This window comes from Hypomesus nipponensis, chromosome 10 (assembly GCF_054491055.1).
Source record: "Hypomesus nipponensis isolate SF chromosome 10, ASM5449105v1, whole genome shotgun sequence".
NCBI lineage: Eukaryota > Metazoa > Chordata > Actinopteri > Osmeriformes > Osmeridae > Hypomesus > Hypomesus nipponensis.
In genome coordinates this window covers 13,779,300-13,795,707 of record NC_140370.1, presented here as the reverse complement: position 1 = coordinate 13,795,707, position 16,408 = coordinate 13,779,300, and the positions used below count along the sequence as shown (strand labels likewise).

General features: G+C 42.8%; 1 protein-coding gene across 1 annotated transcript in view; it reads right to left on the bottom strand.

Moving 5' to 3' along the window:
- The window catches only part of brinp2 (bone morphogenetic protein/retinoic acid inducible neural-specific 2), a 51,953-nt gene that overhangs the window by 15,840 nt on the left and 19,705 nt on the right, over positions 1-16,408 (bottom strand). The window contains exons 3-7 of the mRNA XM_084707841.1: positions 15,035-15,369; positions 8,893-9,083; positions 7,439-7,620; positions 5,241-5,346; positions 1,846-2,082 (exon numbers count right to left, since the gene is read on the bottom strand). Of these exons, the coding sequence (XP_084563967.1) occupies positions 1,846-2,082; positions 5,241-5,346; positions 7,439-7,620; positions 8,893-9,083; positions 15,035-15,324 (1,006 nt within the window). The 5' untranslated portion in view covers positions 15,325-15,369. The remainder of the gene's footprint in view (positions 1-1,845; positions 2,083-5,240; positions 5,347-7,438; positions 7,621-8,892; positions 9,084-15,034; positions 15,370-16,408) is intronic.

Genomic DNA, 16,408 nt, shown 5'->3' with positions numbered 1-16,408 from the left:
ACCAGAGAGCCCATCTGAGAAACGAGGCTCACTTTCTGGGTGATACATGTAGAGAATGAGCAAATGGTGTCACTAATGAGGCCTGCTATGCATGAAACATGAGGCGGGGCTTTTCATTGATTCAATTCCCCTTTCCTGGGGAGGACAGAGGCTTCCCTCCGGTCCTAGCGTCAACCCTAGCCCCGGCTCTGGCTAACCCCGCCTGGCAGAGCATCTCTCGGCACGAAAAACTGTTTGATGCTACTGTACATTGCTGCATCAACACTGACACACTTGCCACGGCAATCCTCCTGAGGTACCATGAACTTACAGTTTAATGTAGGGTTTAAGCAATGCGCTGCGCGATGCAAAAAAATCGAACTTTTCGTAGCGCTTGAGAATGGTTAAGAAAGCTCAAATCACCCGACAAATCAGAGAAATAGTTTCATTATTGGTATACACAAGAAACCTGCCAGGCTAGTCTCCAGTGATGCACTGTAGCAATCCTGCTCACGAGCTCTGCACTTCACCTGCTGAGAGCAGATATGCATTTTGATGAGCCAAGTGCTACAGTTAAAGGGATTTGGGCTGCTTTCATTAAAGCCCTATCATGGGGGCAGGGGAGGCTCTGGAGATGTAGCTGGGGTTTATCTTTTTGATTGGATCATTCCTTGGCTCAGGGACTACTTTTGGGGTTGAGGGGGCATGTGAGTTGCCAGCGTGTCCACATACACACTCTACACACTCTGCACACACACACACACACACACACACACACACGTACACACACACACAAGCACGCACGCAGGCACATGCGTGAGCATCCCCGATGCACACGTACACACACGCGCAAGCAGGCAAAAGGGTGAGCTTCCTTCATCACTACATCTCTACAGAAGTGAAGCTGGATACTCAGCCTCGCGGACACAAGAAGCTGAAAACCGGCCTAGAAATCTTCTCGTTCTGCTCCCTACTGTTCTGTTGCTCCTAGTAAACCATGAGCCGCAAAACACAAATACTGTAGCTCTATCTTAAATGCTTTGATCACTCTCTCTGTGATGCGTTTTAAAACATTTTGTCAGGATAAAAGTGTGTGTGGTGCGGCTAGGAAATGAGTGGGCATGTCTGTGTGCCTGCGTGTGAGTGTTTCCGTTGTGAGGTAGAAAATGTTTATTTGAGAGAGAGAGAGATTGTGTGTGTGTGTGTGTGTGTGTGTGTGTGTGTGTACTAGTGTGTGCATGTGTGTATTTGTGTTCTCCTTTAATAGTTATTTTTAGTGCATTGCCTAAACACTCAAATGTCTAAAGAAGTTAAAGGGCTGTGTGCTCATTGTTATGACAAATTGCTCAAGTTAGGGCTTCAAAGTAGAACGACAAATTCAGCAAGAGAAGAAAGTGTTGCAATTATAAGGAACTTACTCCTCCTTTTCAACAACCTGTCAAAATGCAACCTCTTAGTAAAGATTTAATGCCTAGCAGCATGACTGCGGAATTGCCAACTCAGGTGTATACAGTCAGTGAAAATGCATAAGCATGTCAGTGTACCGTTAAAATGTAAGTCAGCATGGTCTTCCTTAAGGTCAGTATATTGATTTGACATTCATCTGTTAAGAGGTCCTTCTTGCTTCCTATGCCAGCCATGAGAAGCACCACCTGTCTCTAATGGCCAAACCCAGCCCGCACCCACACTCACAGAAGCTGTTGTGTCGATTTAGTGAAAACGCCTCCAGTCCACATGGGAAAAACTTGTGTGTGCATCATTGAGGTCTGATACATGGCCCACCTGTGCCCCCCCTCCTCCAGCAGAAAGAGATAGATCGAGAGAGACAGAGAAAGAGATTCCATAGAGCTTGTTTTACACACCCACCTGATTCCATAAAGTCATTGTTGAAGGTGTTCCATGCCTCCTTGATCTTGCGCAGGTTGTCCTCGTTGACCTTGATGTCGGCAAAGGGACAATTGCAGTCTGGGAACTTGGCTGAGCAGTGACACCAGCAGTCGTTGTTGCGACACAGGAGCTCCCCCTCCGAGTTGCAGGCCACGTAGCTGAGCGCAGCCTCCACAAAACGGTTACGCAAGAACTCTGGTAGGACATCCTGTAAACCTAAAAAATGAAATGTATTATAGCATTATTGATTCCTACACAGGGAGAGAGAGTGTTTGGAAGTGAGGGATCACAAAAGCTGTGACAAAAAAGCTTCCTCCTTCATGCCTTGGACAATTTTTAAGAGCAACTCCATCCATGTGCTCCATAATGAATAATGATGTGTGTTCCCTGGTATTTACTCTTCCTTGAGTCGAGAACCAACATGATTAGCCAGAGGTTTCCTTCGTACGTCGCGGCTGACTGCTGTCAGGCTCTTTGAGCCAATGGGTAAACTGGCATGGAAGACTTTAACTGGGGAGACGGCTAAATAGCAGCTTTCTCACCCCATCCACAACCCCTCTATCTCCGGTTCTTTTGAGAGAGAGTGCAAACGTTATTTTGACAGTCTCTCAAGCCTCAGCTCGACAAGAATAATATATACAAAATAATAGTTTTTTTTTTTCTCTCCAAGGTTGGTTATGTTTTGCAGTCGCTATGAAAAAAGGGTTAGCACAGATGGTTGGAAAACTCCAATATAGAATCCAAAAGGGAGATATGCAAACTGAAGTTTGCACGCATGCACACATACCATGACAAATACACTTTCTCAGACACTGTCAATACGGCCCCCATGCTGTCGCAGTACTCTCAGTAGTTACAGGGATCTGTCAACCAGGGGGGAGGCAGGCCAGCTTCCTTCAAGGGACGATGGCATTAAGTGGGCTGACAATTCAAATGTCAAACCTGAGAATGCGGCGGAAAATTGTCACAAGCCACATTCATAATTACGACGGCGGAAGGGAGGATAAGCTCACGGCACACTCCTCTTCTCACACTCTATTTGTGGGTTTCACCTTGTGACTTGTGCTGACATTTCTGTCATGGCCCCTTTAAAGCAAATTAGTGTTGTGAAAGAAAACCTGGTCTGCCAGAAACCCACAACTGTCTTTTAAAATAATTTGGAAAAAAAAGCATTACATTTTATTAGACTATTATTAACCTTTAATTTCATCTATGTCTCTAAAAAGACCTGTGCCTGTTGTTGCAATTTTCCAATTTGTGTATAAGTGCTGCTGTAATGTCTATTTGTTTCACAAAACGAAAGCCTTTTGTAGCTCGATTTCAACTAAACATGCTCTTAAAAAAAAAGGAAAAAGTAATCCTTCTACATTTACAACCTACCTTTGTTTTGCAATCAAAGGAAAGTTCACATGAACAAGCTTGTGAGATACAAGGAACATTAATTGATAATTGTTGGTGTGTATTATAGACAAAATTGTGATTGTAATAACAAAGTGTCATACTTTTATCCCTTGAACAAAATAACTGTGTACTATTGTACTACGTTCAATTCAAGCATCTGCTAAACGAACAAATGTTTACAGTCGTGTACTTGGTCCTGTTCCTTTGTGGCTGCAGTATCGCTGTGTTGTTCATGGGAATGTGATGTTATGTGACGCAACCAAGCTGTTCCTCATAGGATTATGTTTGAGTCTGAGTTTGCATACATCTCAGTCCAAACCCCCTCACCCCCTCCCCCTCCTCGCCCCCTCTCTGCCCCCTCCCCCTCCTCACCCCCTCTCTGCCCCCTCCTCACCCACTCTCTACCCACACCCCCTCCTCACCCCCTCTCTACCCACATCCCCTCTCCACCCCCTCTCTGCCCACTCCTCACCCCCTCTCTGCCCACTCCCCTCCTCACCCCCTCTCCACCCCCTCTCTGCCCACTCCCCACCCCCTCTCTGCCCAATTCCCCACCCCCTTCCCACCCCCTCTCTACCCACTCCCCCTCCTCACCCCCTCTCTACCCACACCCCCTCCTCACCCCCTCTCTACCCACACCCCATCCTCACCCCCTCTCTACCCACACCCCATCCTCACCCCCTCTCTACCCACTCCCCCTCCTCACCCCCTCTCTACCCACACCCCATCCTCACCCCCTCTCTACCCACACCCCCTCCTCACCCCCTCTCTACCCACACCCCCTCCTCACCCCCTCTCTACCCACACCCCCTCCTCACCCATTCTCTGCCCACTGTCCCTCTTCACCCTCTGTCCCTGCTCACTCCCACCACCCTCCTCCTTGTGTCCCTGCCACCTCCCCCATCATCTAGCCTTTCCTCCTCTCCCAGAGTGGCAAGGTTTAACCTGCTGGGTGCCAGACCCTTCTGGACCTCTCTGGGTTGGAGAAGCTTGTTGACTGTTTGGCTCTCTGTGCTGTGGAATCAACAATCCAGAATGGAGACATTTCCAGCTATGGAAATTTTTACAGAAACTACCCAACATAAAATGCAGCCTTTTCCCATCCATTGATTTCATAAAAATACAAATAAACATGTTTTTCTGACCCTAAAACATTGGTTTTTCCATTATTATAATTTGTTTCCAGTTAAACTTTAAGATTTTAGGTAGGTGGGTACAATCCCTCAAGGTAGAAAATAAAAAAAATCATTGCTGGTGAAATAAATCTAGTGCGGAATGTGAACATTTCTGTGTTGTGGTTGGTGGGTATTCTGAAATACAGCAAGTGAGGACTAGGCCTGTAAATAATATATGAAGAATAAACACACACACAACTGAGTGAGGAAACCTGTGTCCAGAGATAGGATCTGAACATCCTCACTGAATAGCAGTCAATAGCATTGAAGAATGCATGATGAGAGCCTTGCGGTCAGAAGTATCCATCTTCACTCCACTTACCAAACCTATACAGCATACTCAAGGAGCATAGATCTATGCCTGCTAGAATAAACATACTCTGTCACAAGGAGAATACGAAATACAATGGTTTCGCCATCGTCCTTCTTCCCTTTCACAAAATGATTAAACAGCTTCTTGGTTTTAAGATAGAAAGGGACAACCAATGACAAGCCTTTTCTAAAATAAGTCCAAGTATTCACTAAGTATTTCAAGCAATTTTAATAAATTGTTCTCTCTCTGTACAGTGTGTAGCAATCAGAAATAGAGGAGATTCAAGAGGATCTTCGTTGTTACTTTTAAACCAGCAGTCTGGATTTCTCGTATGCTTTCACTTTGTAACAGTCTGCATCTATTTCATACCGAACTTCAGTTCCTGTATTCAGTATTGTTTAAATTTGTCCTCGGTCGTAATGAATTATGTGGACGTACTTGAAGCATGGAGGTGTACATTGTGTCACAGGGAAGGACAATCTTACCTTTGAGATGGATTTTATTTTCAGGGCTGTGGACCAAGACGGAGCTAACAGAATCAAGGCTGTCATAGTTACTGCATCCAAGGGGCCCGGTCCTTGTTTCTGTTACCTAGGAAACAGGAATATATTTCAATGCCTTGTTATTTATTGGTCAGTTGATGCACGTTTGTTCCTATTTCTATTTGTAAAGTAGTATCCAAGGCACTTCTGTTTGTAGATATTGGAGGCATTGTGTTCCAAATCACAAATAAGACAGCACTGACTTCAGTGATTGCCATAAACAACAATCATCTTTCCAGTACCCATTCACATATGGCACTTCAGTCCATGTGAAATACAACAATTACAGCAAAAGAAAAAATATATTCCCCTGCACTTTTCACAATACAACACAGACCATTATACATGTTACCTAACAAGGATATATATTGTAAGTATACTTACTTACTTTAGGGAATATAAATATGTACACGTTACTACATTATTCAAAATAATAAGTGTTATGCCTCCAGTTGAGCAATCGTAGCTTATTATCACATTTTGGCATTGATGTGATGTAATTTTGTTAGTTTACATTAATATGTACTCTGCCCTGCACTGAGATTGAGATGGAGTTTCTTGTCAAAGAGTCAGATGACTGAAATAAGTTTGACAATAATGACTGACTTAACAAAAAAACTATGCAGTTATTAAGCACAATTTTAGACACATGTTCTCTCTCAACCAGTAATAACTCCACATTTTCACTTCAGATGAAGTTCTGTTACTTTTACATCAGAGGTTCTTTCATTAATTCCACGCAACATATTTCTATTCCACCTCCAGCAAAAAAAAAAAAAAAAAGTGATTGCGAACACGAAGCCTGAAGGCATGTAGTCAGACAGGTCAAGCACATCCCACTCTCTCACGGATGATTAGCTGAGTTGGCAGAGTGTTGAGGAGCAGGTGGCTTGCATACCAGAGATGCTAATTTTGCAAAAAAACAAACCAGCTTTTTCTCCACTTGAGGCTCTGTAGGGGTGGAGCCTTGAGGTATTTGCAGAGCTGCTAATGCCAGTGTTTTACCTGTCTGTCCCAGGGTCTGTGAGAATCATTCCTGCTGCCTTATTGGACCTGACAGCTGACGGTAGTGAGGAAATTGCCATGAAAATACAACACTGCTCTTTGGCTAGTTTGGTGGGGACAGACTTTCTTTATCACCCTATTTTGTAACCCTGCTCTGACACTAATTATTGGTAGGGACGCTTTAATGTTCTCTTGACATTGGTAGAAACATGTCCCTACTGTCCACCCCTAAGCCTTTGCCTATGGGCTAGCATACTTACAAACACAATAAAAATCATCAGTCCATAGACTACTACTAATAATAACATGATTTATCAAACAGAGCTATTTGAGTCATGTTACTTTTATAAGACCACTGAGCTGTATACCACAAGGGCAACATTGTTAGTAATAAAGGTGTTCATCATGTTCTTCCAACGTCCAAAGGGGGAAAAACAACTTCCAGGCAAGTTTATTTCAACTGAATGTGAAAAAATAAATTGTGTACACCCACACACCTCCTGTCATCATTACAAGCCAGCTCTGGATACTTGCAGCTGATAACCTTGTCTCTTTCTGTGGATGTGGATGATTGTTGAGTGGCTAGCAAAATAAATAAATAATTGGGACTCAGGCAACCTTTCTCCACTGGATATGTGGTATTTACTGCCGATGTCCAACTTCCAATTTCAGATGCTAACCACTAAGCCCCCCCCCAACTGTCAGTATGAATTGTATAATTACTGCAGTTTTATTCAACTTGCTAATCAACTGACTTAAGAATTCCTGTCCGTACTTTCAGAACCCTTCCTTCCTTGCTCTAACCTCTCACTCTAATTTGTTTGTTAGTTTTTTATACCATTTTTGGAAATGTAATAAGGTCACATAAACTACTATGCAACGAGAGGAATATCTACAGTAAAAACATTGCAGAGAGAAATTGCAATGCAAATAAATAGTACAGTAAGTATTAAGTCTTAGCAGTTGAAAGTTGTGCAACCAAAACAAGATCAGGTTTAGGCTGATCCACCCATCCATGGTAAACCCAACCTCCAGTTTAATGTAGTCATGTGGTATTTTAATATGACCTTAACAGAAATGGGTGCCAAAATACTGGAATGACTGAATGCTGATGGCCCTGTTTTATTGGGGGTTACCTTGATGGCGGCTGTGGCTATCTGGAGGTGGTGCAACCTTCTTAGGGTGCTCTCCCGGTCAGTGAAATAAGAGGCGGCTAACTGGTGCAGGATCTCCAAGGAGACCACAGAGCTGTTCCCGTTTCCCTCCGACTTCTTTGTCAGTTTCTGTTTGTCCAAGAAGATGGTCAGGGATTCCTCACCTGGAGAAGAGGAAGACAACGTCCAGTAGTTATGGAAAAGTTCGTTGTACAGTAAACTGCTATTGATGCAAGCGCCCTTTTAACACTTTGAATGTAGAGATTCTGTACATAATAAACTACTCTTTTCATCATGTCAATCACGTTTGCTTGTATAATTTTTTTTCAGTAATATGTTAACTTGTTTTACTGGATTCTATGCATTTTTGTAATAAGCACAGAAACAACAGCATATCGACACACACTGACTGCACCAAACCTATTAATAGCTACTACCCGACACCAGACATTGTGCTTAGTTTTCCAGAACCTCCAGGCTATGTGTGAGATACCGTCTCCAGTCATCAGCAGAATGTGTGCATTGGTCTTTCCTGTAATCTCGTTAGTATGCAGACTACAGTCTCATCCCTTTGTTTGAGTCGTTAATTATGAGCGCTCACTGTGGTTTCGCCACTGCATTCATCTCCCCTGTCACTTCCTGTACGCAGCCTCAGTTCATATATCCACCATTAAGTGACATCATAATTAGCGCCTAGCGTGTCTCAGATGTGAAATTCAGTTTACGTCCCAGACAGTGTTCTGAAACCACAACTGGGACTGTTTGTCCTATTGATTTTGGAGATGCCAGAAGAGGATTGTATTCAGCAGTTCAAACGATTGGAGTCTCCTTGTGAATTCACAACACATGGCTTCCGTTTATCGAAGATGGTCAAACAAACCACACTGAAGAGGGATAAAAACATGTTCAGTTTTGCCACTCAACCAGTTGAAACCTAAATGAAAGCCGCTGAGTGAACCTTCGGCATGCCTTCACACTGAGGTAACATTAACTACCATGTAACAGCATAGCAACACCTATGGTAAAATATAGTATTTACACGGAAATTGTTAGGTAATTAAATTGTTAGAAGGGTTTGTGGTATAGGTAATTGCAAAAGTGTATGGGTAAGTGGTTAGTTATTGTAGTTACATTTACATTTTAGTCATTTAGCTAACACTCCAATCCAGAACGACTTACAGAAAGTACAGGGACATTCCACCGAGACAAGTAGGGTGAAGTGCCTTGCCCAAGGACACAACGTAATTTGGCATGGCCGGGGAATCGTACCAGCAACTTTCTGATTACTAGCCCGATTCCCTAACCGCACAGCCACCCAACTCCCTGTCCTAGTTGATGTCACTTGTCAAGTGTGGACCAGCATTCCATCTAAGATTTGTTTTTCTCACCAAACTGTAAATGAATCTCTGTGTATTGGTACGGTGCAGACTGCTTACCTCCCAGTGTAGCAGAGACCAGGAAGTGGGTCCCATATTTCTTGATCAGGTTCTCATTGATCTGCTGAAGACTTGGCCTTCGTCCAAGAAGCCTTAGGTTTCGCAAGAACTCCGGCGCCAGGGGAAGCGGGGCCTTGAAGAAGTCTCGTTTCTCGGTTGCCAAGCTGTTCACCTTCCAGTGGCTGAACTCCCTGAAATACCATGAATACAAACAACAGTTCAATCCATAACTTTTATTCAAACACTTACAGTGGTAAAATGAAATAAACAATTTTAGAATCAATCATTTGGCCCCTGTCGAGCACCATGATCCTCTGAAGGATCATTTGAGGATGATCTGAAGGATCAACCGCTAGCATGTTGGCAGGGAAACACAATAAGTCAATGAGAGTGGAGAGCTTTCAAAGCCATCTTATTCTGAGTGTTTGAATCCCTTCAGAGGTTGATTAATGCATGGTGGTAGATTGGAATACAAATATCAGCCGTTAATTTAGCCTGATGTGCATACATTTAGCAACAACAAAAGCCGCCATGGACATGAATATATGTATGTCATCCTGAGCAAAAACAACTGAAATGGCATGCTGTGGTGCCTGCTAAAAAGAGTTGAGTGCCACAACTTAATTCTCCAACCAAATATTTTCTGGTAGCCTAAAAAAACAATCAGATGTTTGGATTTTAAATAAACGCTTTATAGAGGCTTTGCAAGTGCGTTCTAAAATCCGCAGACCAACTGCAGCTAAGCTGTGCAGCAGTGGATGAGTCAGTGACAGAAGTCAAGCGATTATTATAAACGTTTGCAACCATGAATACAACGGTCAGAAAGTTTTCCCATTCCCTTCTGCTTGTAGCTTGAACTTGAACCCTCATGTTGTAACGGGGTGTTCACGGCGCCTTGTGTGTGGCTTCCCCCTATATGTAAGTACTCCAGGATTCGTTTTCCATTCGCACTTCACGCACATCCTCTGACTGTGAAACCCGCGTGTAAACCAGCGACGTCACCAAAAAGTTATCTGTTCGATGACGCGCTGGGCGGTATTTACTATTCACTAGATATTTAGTCCCAGTCTTTTGTTGTAAAAGTAAAAATGAGTGGTTTGGCGTCATTTCGATGGAGCAGAGAGCGTTAGGGTTGCCTTTCCATTATTTGGCCAAATAATCACCTTACATGTTGGGTTATTATTCTGAGAACTCATAGCAAACATGAAAACTGGGAAACATTTTCATAGATTGCTATTAAAAGCGCCCAGAGCGCCGACACTCATCAGCCTGTTAGCAGTTAATCCTTTCCACTGTGTGCTATATTGTCTATCACACACACAAAGCAGGGGGGCTGTCAAGTGAGCGTCATCACTTTTCTACTCGGTCGGTTTCTAAGAGTTAATTGTAAAAGTGTTCGCTGACCATTGGTTCCTCAGCTAATGATGATAGATGGAGTTAATTAGAGGGACTTTAACACAAGCTGATTGCACCTGCCGCTCGTTGCCGTGTTGCAGGGAGTTTTCAGCCAAAAACGCTCCACCTTTGCGGATCCTCTGATCACATTGCAAAGCAGCACCTGGCTTTTATTAGCCACCTTCGTAACATCTCACTGCTTTCCTTGATATGAAAGCGGTAGAGCAGAATGAACTGTGCAAAACCTCCCCTCAATTAACACCTCTGCATCTCATTCAGGTGTCCTTTCACCCTCTGGCGATGTACGCCTCATGATAGGCTAGGCAGGCCTGTAACAGTTTAGCTATTTTTGGTGACTGGTGTAAGATTTAAACTAACCAGGCTAAAAAAATTTTTTTTTAGTTTGTTAACATAACTTCCCCATATGGAACTAATTAATCAATAGACTGGCTGTATGAATACAATGTTGCAGTCTGTAGGCCCCTGCCTATTTTTATTCAGATAGCAAATTTACCCACAAAATCTGGAAAGTACTTGCTGAAATGTTGCCCACCGACAAAGTAATACCATGCACAGTTTTTACTGTGCTAGTTATACTTCAGCTCAGCTCAGTATTTTTACCAGGTACTCAGTGTGCCAAATTCTGGCAATACAATAGCAAATCCAAGGTAGTTGAATGCATCTCGCTCCGTGTTTGAGCCCTTGTGCTATTTTGAGAGAGCAGAGGGGGTGGCTGATGTGCCCTATTTCCTCTGGAAACGTAGAACTGAGTTTTTTGGCTCATTAAAAATGTCCATTACTGAATATGAAGGAGGTCTGTCATTCTAAACACAGGAAGGTCATTTGATAGTTACCTGGTGGACCTAATGTTTTAAACATCAAGGTGTTTATTATGACTTATTTTATAACTTGTGTCAGGGAAAATAATGAGGATGTTTATGGCAGTAGTTTCCTGAAGAGTTTACAGATTAAATTAAATAAACAAAGCAACTCTAGAAAGCAGGGTATACCTTATGCTTATTGCATACATCTCCTTGATGCGAGGATTCAGAGGGTCCTTTAGAGAAAAATGCAACTGGCAATTAGTGGCCTTCCTTCCATCTCCCTGGTGTATTGGTTACCAGCGTTCCACCACACTGTAAGTGCTCAGCAGAATATATCTCTCCACTTTTCTCTCTTTTATCTCACTTTCTAATTTCTAATTTCTCTCTCTCTCTCACACTTTTAGAACTCACTTTTCCTTGCAGTATGTGTACATGTGTACATTCATTTAGTCATGGAAAAGTAACGCACCTCAATCCTCCATTTCTCTGGTCTAAAGGGGATAATGTGTTCCGCCAATGGCTGTCAGTTAGTTAGTTATTTTCACCCCTCAGTAGCTAAGAAGGAGATGCAGTTTGTATATTTTCAAAATCTAATGAATCTATGTACTTGTATATGGAAGGGCAGTACAGTCACACTGTACCGTGATAACAGTAATACGGTAGATTTCCGGTTATCACCTCGTGGAACAGAGCTGGGAAATCATTCGCTGACAAAGTCATCATATGGGGAGTGCCTCCCAGTGTTTTAGTCAGACAGTTTTAGTGACACTTTGTAAGGAACAAACTCTTGAGCCAATGCTTTTAGTAAGTCCCATTGTCATGATGTCACTGACAGTATAAGGGGCTGGTGACTTCATGAGGACCCTCCTCAACTCTCTTGTCCCATTCTTCACTGTACTCAAACACTGACTGCTGTTTTTATTAAAACGTTGATCAAATAAGCTTTGTTTACTAGGGGAACGATACATTCACATGACTTTATCCATGGAATGTTTTTAAAGATAGATAATAACAAAAAAACATTACAGAAAAAATACAAAACAACGAACTTGTCATTTCAGCAAAAAGCTTTCACAACACAACACAGAACGTTTAGTCAGCAGAACTTGAAGGGAAACATCAATACAGGATGTGAAATTTCATTGTGGTGGAGTGTGTGTGAACAAAAATGTTGCTGAAACAGTTTATAGTGACTAATCGAGGATGGTAAATTACATCAAGTCATCTACACAAAGCCTAAGCGTCTGGCTCAAACTCCACTCTCCACAAATCACATTGCGCATCCGTAAGGAAGCCAGATATTTAACTTCTGAATCATTCCCCGTTCCTTTATTTACCAAATACAAATACAAAAATAAATAAATCCTCATCAGACAATCATCGCGATTCTTCCGCATCAAAGTCGTACCTCAGCTAATCTTTTGTGACCATGTCTAATTTCCTCACTTGTAATGTCTTGGCAGCTCTGTGTGCCTCTGGAGCGAGCTGTTTTCACGTTATGGGAGCCTTGGGGGCCCAAGACGTGCTCAGTATGGTCCCCACAGACTCCCACCTCACCACCGTACTGAAAGCACAACGAGCCAGCAGTAATGTTTCTTAAGGGAACGTATCTATCATAACAGAGCTGTTCCTGGGAGAGCCTGCTTTATATGTATGTTCCTGTGTCAACGAGGTAAACAGGCTTGTCGCTCACATGGCCAAATGATACTGTTCAGCCTAATGTAATCTCTGTACCCCGTCTGTGAAATGGGCAGCAATATGCTGTTCCTTGCAGCAACTTCTATTTCTACCTTAAGTAACCTTTATATCTGCAGGGTGTCTATTTAAGAAGTTAGGCTCATCTGGGAGACGAATCTGGTGAGATCACAGCCGGCAGCTAGCGTTTCGTTTGATGCTCAGCAGAGCCAAGCACCACAGGCAACCTCACAGTGTCCATATGACCCTATTTCAGTTTGTTTCAGGAGTAGAAGGTCACTGGCACAACAAAATGCATATATATATATATATATATATAGAGAGAGAGAGAGAGAGAGAGAGAGAGAGAGCATTGTATGTATATACACACACACATACTCACAAACTGTAAACACAAATAAACACGCACATAATCATTTAATGCACTGCAAAATCAAATGTAAGTGTTGAAACGTTCCATCACCCCCGAAATCCTCAGTAAGGATCAATATTTTTTGCTTTGGCAATGTCTGGGCAGAACTGTGACGAGGCAAGCAGGAGAGCACAGAAACAGCAACAGCAACCCTCCCTGTTTTTATGAAATCCAGTTGGTGTTCCTTAGTCCTAATGTGCAGAGTTGCTTCTCGGTCTGGGTGTCGTTTAACATATCAAAAGGCCTTGGCAGCACAAACAGTGAGTGGGGAAAACCTCATTTATGGCCACTGACGAAAGAGGTGTGAGTAGGGCCACACAGAGAGCGCGTGCACACACACATACGCACACACACACACACATACACACACCACAAAATCCTTCTTGTTTGAACTCACAAGTATTTAAGTACACAGGCACATACAAACACACACAGGCACACACACACACATGCTTCCACACAAACAATCTGCCTGCTAGGCAACCTTTCAAGCAGTGCTGGCTGTGCTTTCTGCCTGATTCCATCACAGATCTGCGGCCCTTTTTCTGCCCAGCTGCTCTCACCATGCAAGGCTTTGGATCTGCCATGCGGGGGGAGTGGACCAATGTCAGCTGCATGGGGTTAGGGGCACAGGAAGCCCAACGAAAGGCCAAACTTCTTCAATAGAGGACAAATGAGCTAAGTTATAGAAGACAGGAGCTATTTAAACCAGGTTGGTTAGAGGGAGAAAAAACATTGAACAGGGATATTTCAACAAAATGTCCATTTGTATGTCAACTGATTTGCATGACTACATTTTATTGTAATGGGATTTTCCAAGCTAGAAGCACACAATGTTTGATTGATTATGAGAATGATATTCCTCAAAGCAACTAGCTGACTGAAAGGTCTTGAAATAGTCCATTTGCATCTGATATAAAATAATGTGGAGCTTATGCAAGCCTATCAAATCGGGTGAATCACGACTCCTGTAGTAAAAATATCAGAGAAAGATATGCATGTGACATCCCTTACTTAGTCACTTTACACACACACACATGCACACACACACACTCACACACACGCACACACTGTCCCTGAGCAGAGAGGAATCCTGTAATTTGTCCCACTTCTCTCATAAGACCACACCTGTCACTTCAAACCCCTCTCCCTGGCTCTGAAAGAGACACTGTCATTTCCATCCGTAAGTGGAGACTTACTCAAAGGCACAGACATTTATTTATGAGTAACCTCAAAGGAAGTGAAAACGGCATCTGTTTTTCTTACAGACAATGAGATCATCGCAGGAATGTTGTTGCACATTATAAGAATCCGTAACTGAGCTAGGATTAAAGCTTTTGTTACAATATGGAGAACAGCGATACAAAACAGTAAATACAATATACATACAGATACAAATCTCCCAGTATGTGTCTTTGGTATTGATTCTGTGTGACATGCAGCAGGATGTCAAAGATAGAATGGACAGTGATGAGAGACAGGAAAGGGTCACGGTAAAAACATATCCAAGCTCAGAAAAAGAAAATGTTAAATTGCAGTCTTATCTAACTGTTTCACATTTGGCACTGAATTAAGAATAAGGATGGAGTTGATTTTTGAAAAAAAAACTCACACCAAGGCATAGAGCATCAAGATGGCTTGTGCTTGTGATCCTCTTGCCAAACAAAATACATCTCTATAAGGTTGACTGCAAATATATGTTTTTGTAGCTTTCATGTGCTCACTTTGTTTGGAGGGGAAATCTGACTTCAAATTATTTTCAGTAAAAAACAAAACGACAAATATTCCCTTCCACATGCACACACGCCCTTCTCACCTGTAGATCTTGTAGCGTGTGGAGAAGCCTTGCTGGAAGCGCTCCTTGAACTCTGTGTACTCGGGACAGCGGTGAAATGGCCCCTTTTCGGAAAGCAGCCAGTCCAGTTGTCCGGCCTGGTGCCCTCTGCTCCCGGTAGCTATGGGGGAGGCGGGGGCGAAGGCAGGACTCTTACTCTGCCCCTCAGCTAGGGCCAGGGCCCAGGCGAGGGGACCCAGCGCTGTCCACTGCCATAGGAGCATCAAGGGCAACCATCTAACAGCTGCGGCACTCTGACCACGCGTCGCCATCTTCCTGGTGGACGCCTGGAATCAGCATTCTTCTGCCAGTCACCTCTGACCTAGGAGGGTGAGGAGAAGGGTGGAGGGGGAAAAGAGGAGGAGGAGGAAGGGGGAAGAGAGGAAGGAAGAAGAGGAGGACAGTCGTCAGTGAGGGGCGGAGCGAAGGGAAGAGGAAGAGAGGAGAGAAGGGAGTGGCCTGTTTTAGTTTGGTGGACTGATACTGCATCAATGAGCTGAGTGGAATCACTCGATGACAGATTTATTCAATTGTGGTTTCCAGACGCAGTTGTCAGTTGCATCAGATGGAAGTGAAATGCACGTCTGGATATATAAAGTTGGAAGCTGATACCATAAATGCATTTGATCAAATCCCAGTTTTAGACCTGGATTGTTGTAGCCATGGGTACAGTACATTTAATACATTTCCTGCCCCCACCACACAGGGCAAACCAGTTTTGATTTAAGTCTGCATATATTTACAAGATATTGATGCCCTTGCTTCTCTGAGTTTCTAGAAGGAAATGTTTAATTCAACACTGTTGTCGAGAAGAAACAAATGGAATACTATTATAAGTATCTCCAGTAAAACCACTTAATCTGTCTTATTTATTTTATTTCATTGTTGTTTTTAACCTGCAGTGCACAATCAGTATTTCCAAGTATTTATAAATCATAGTGAAAAACAGAATGTTAACTCAAAAGCGAGCTACTATATTTGCAGTTTACAGTTTGGTTTTCTAAATATAAAAATAGTAAAAATAATTTCAGGGATAAAATACCATGGGTAAATTGAAATCACTCACGTGGCTCCTTGTATTTTTCCATACTATACACAAGGATTAAGTGTGTAAAGTATTACCAAAGGAAACAGAAATGGAGATAGGGAGTTGGGACTTTACATCCATGCTTTTTTACTGAAAAGGTATGTGTTTACCAAACATAACAAATATTACATTATATTAACAACTATTGGTTTGTAAATGATTTATGAACAATTTATACTGTTTCCGTGAAATTGAGCTGTTGCCTACGCATCTCCCAATTCTCTTTCTCTCTGTCTCTTTGCAACAATGATGAAGGGATTCAAATAAAA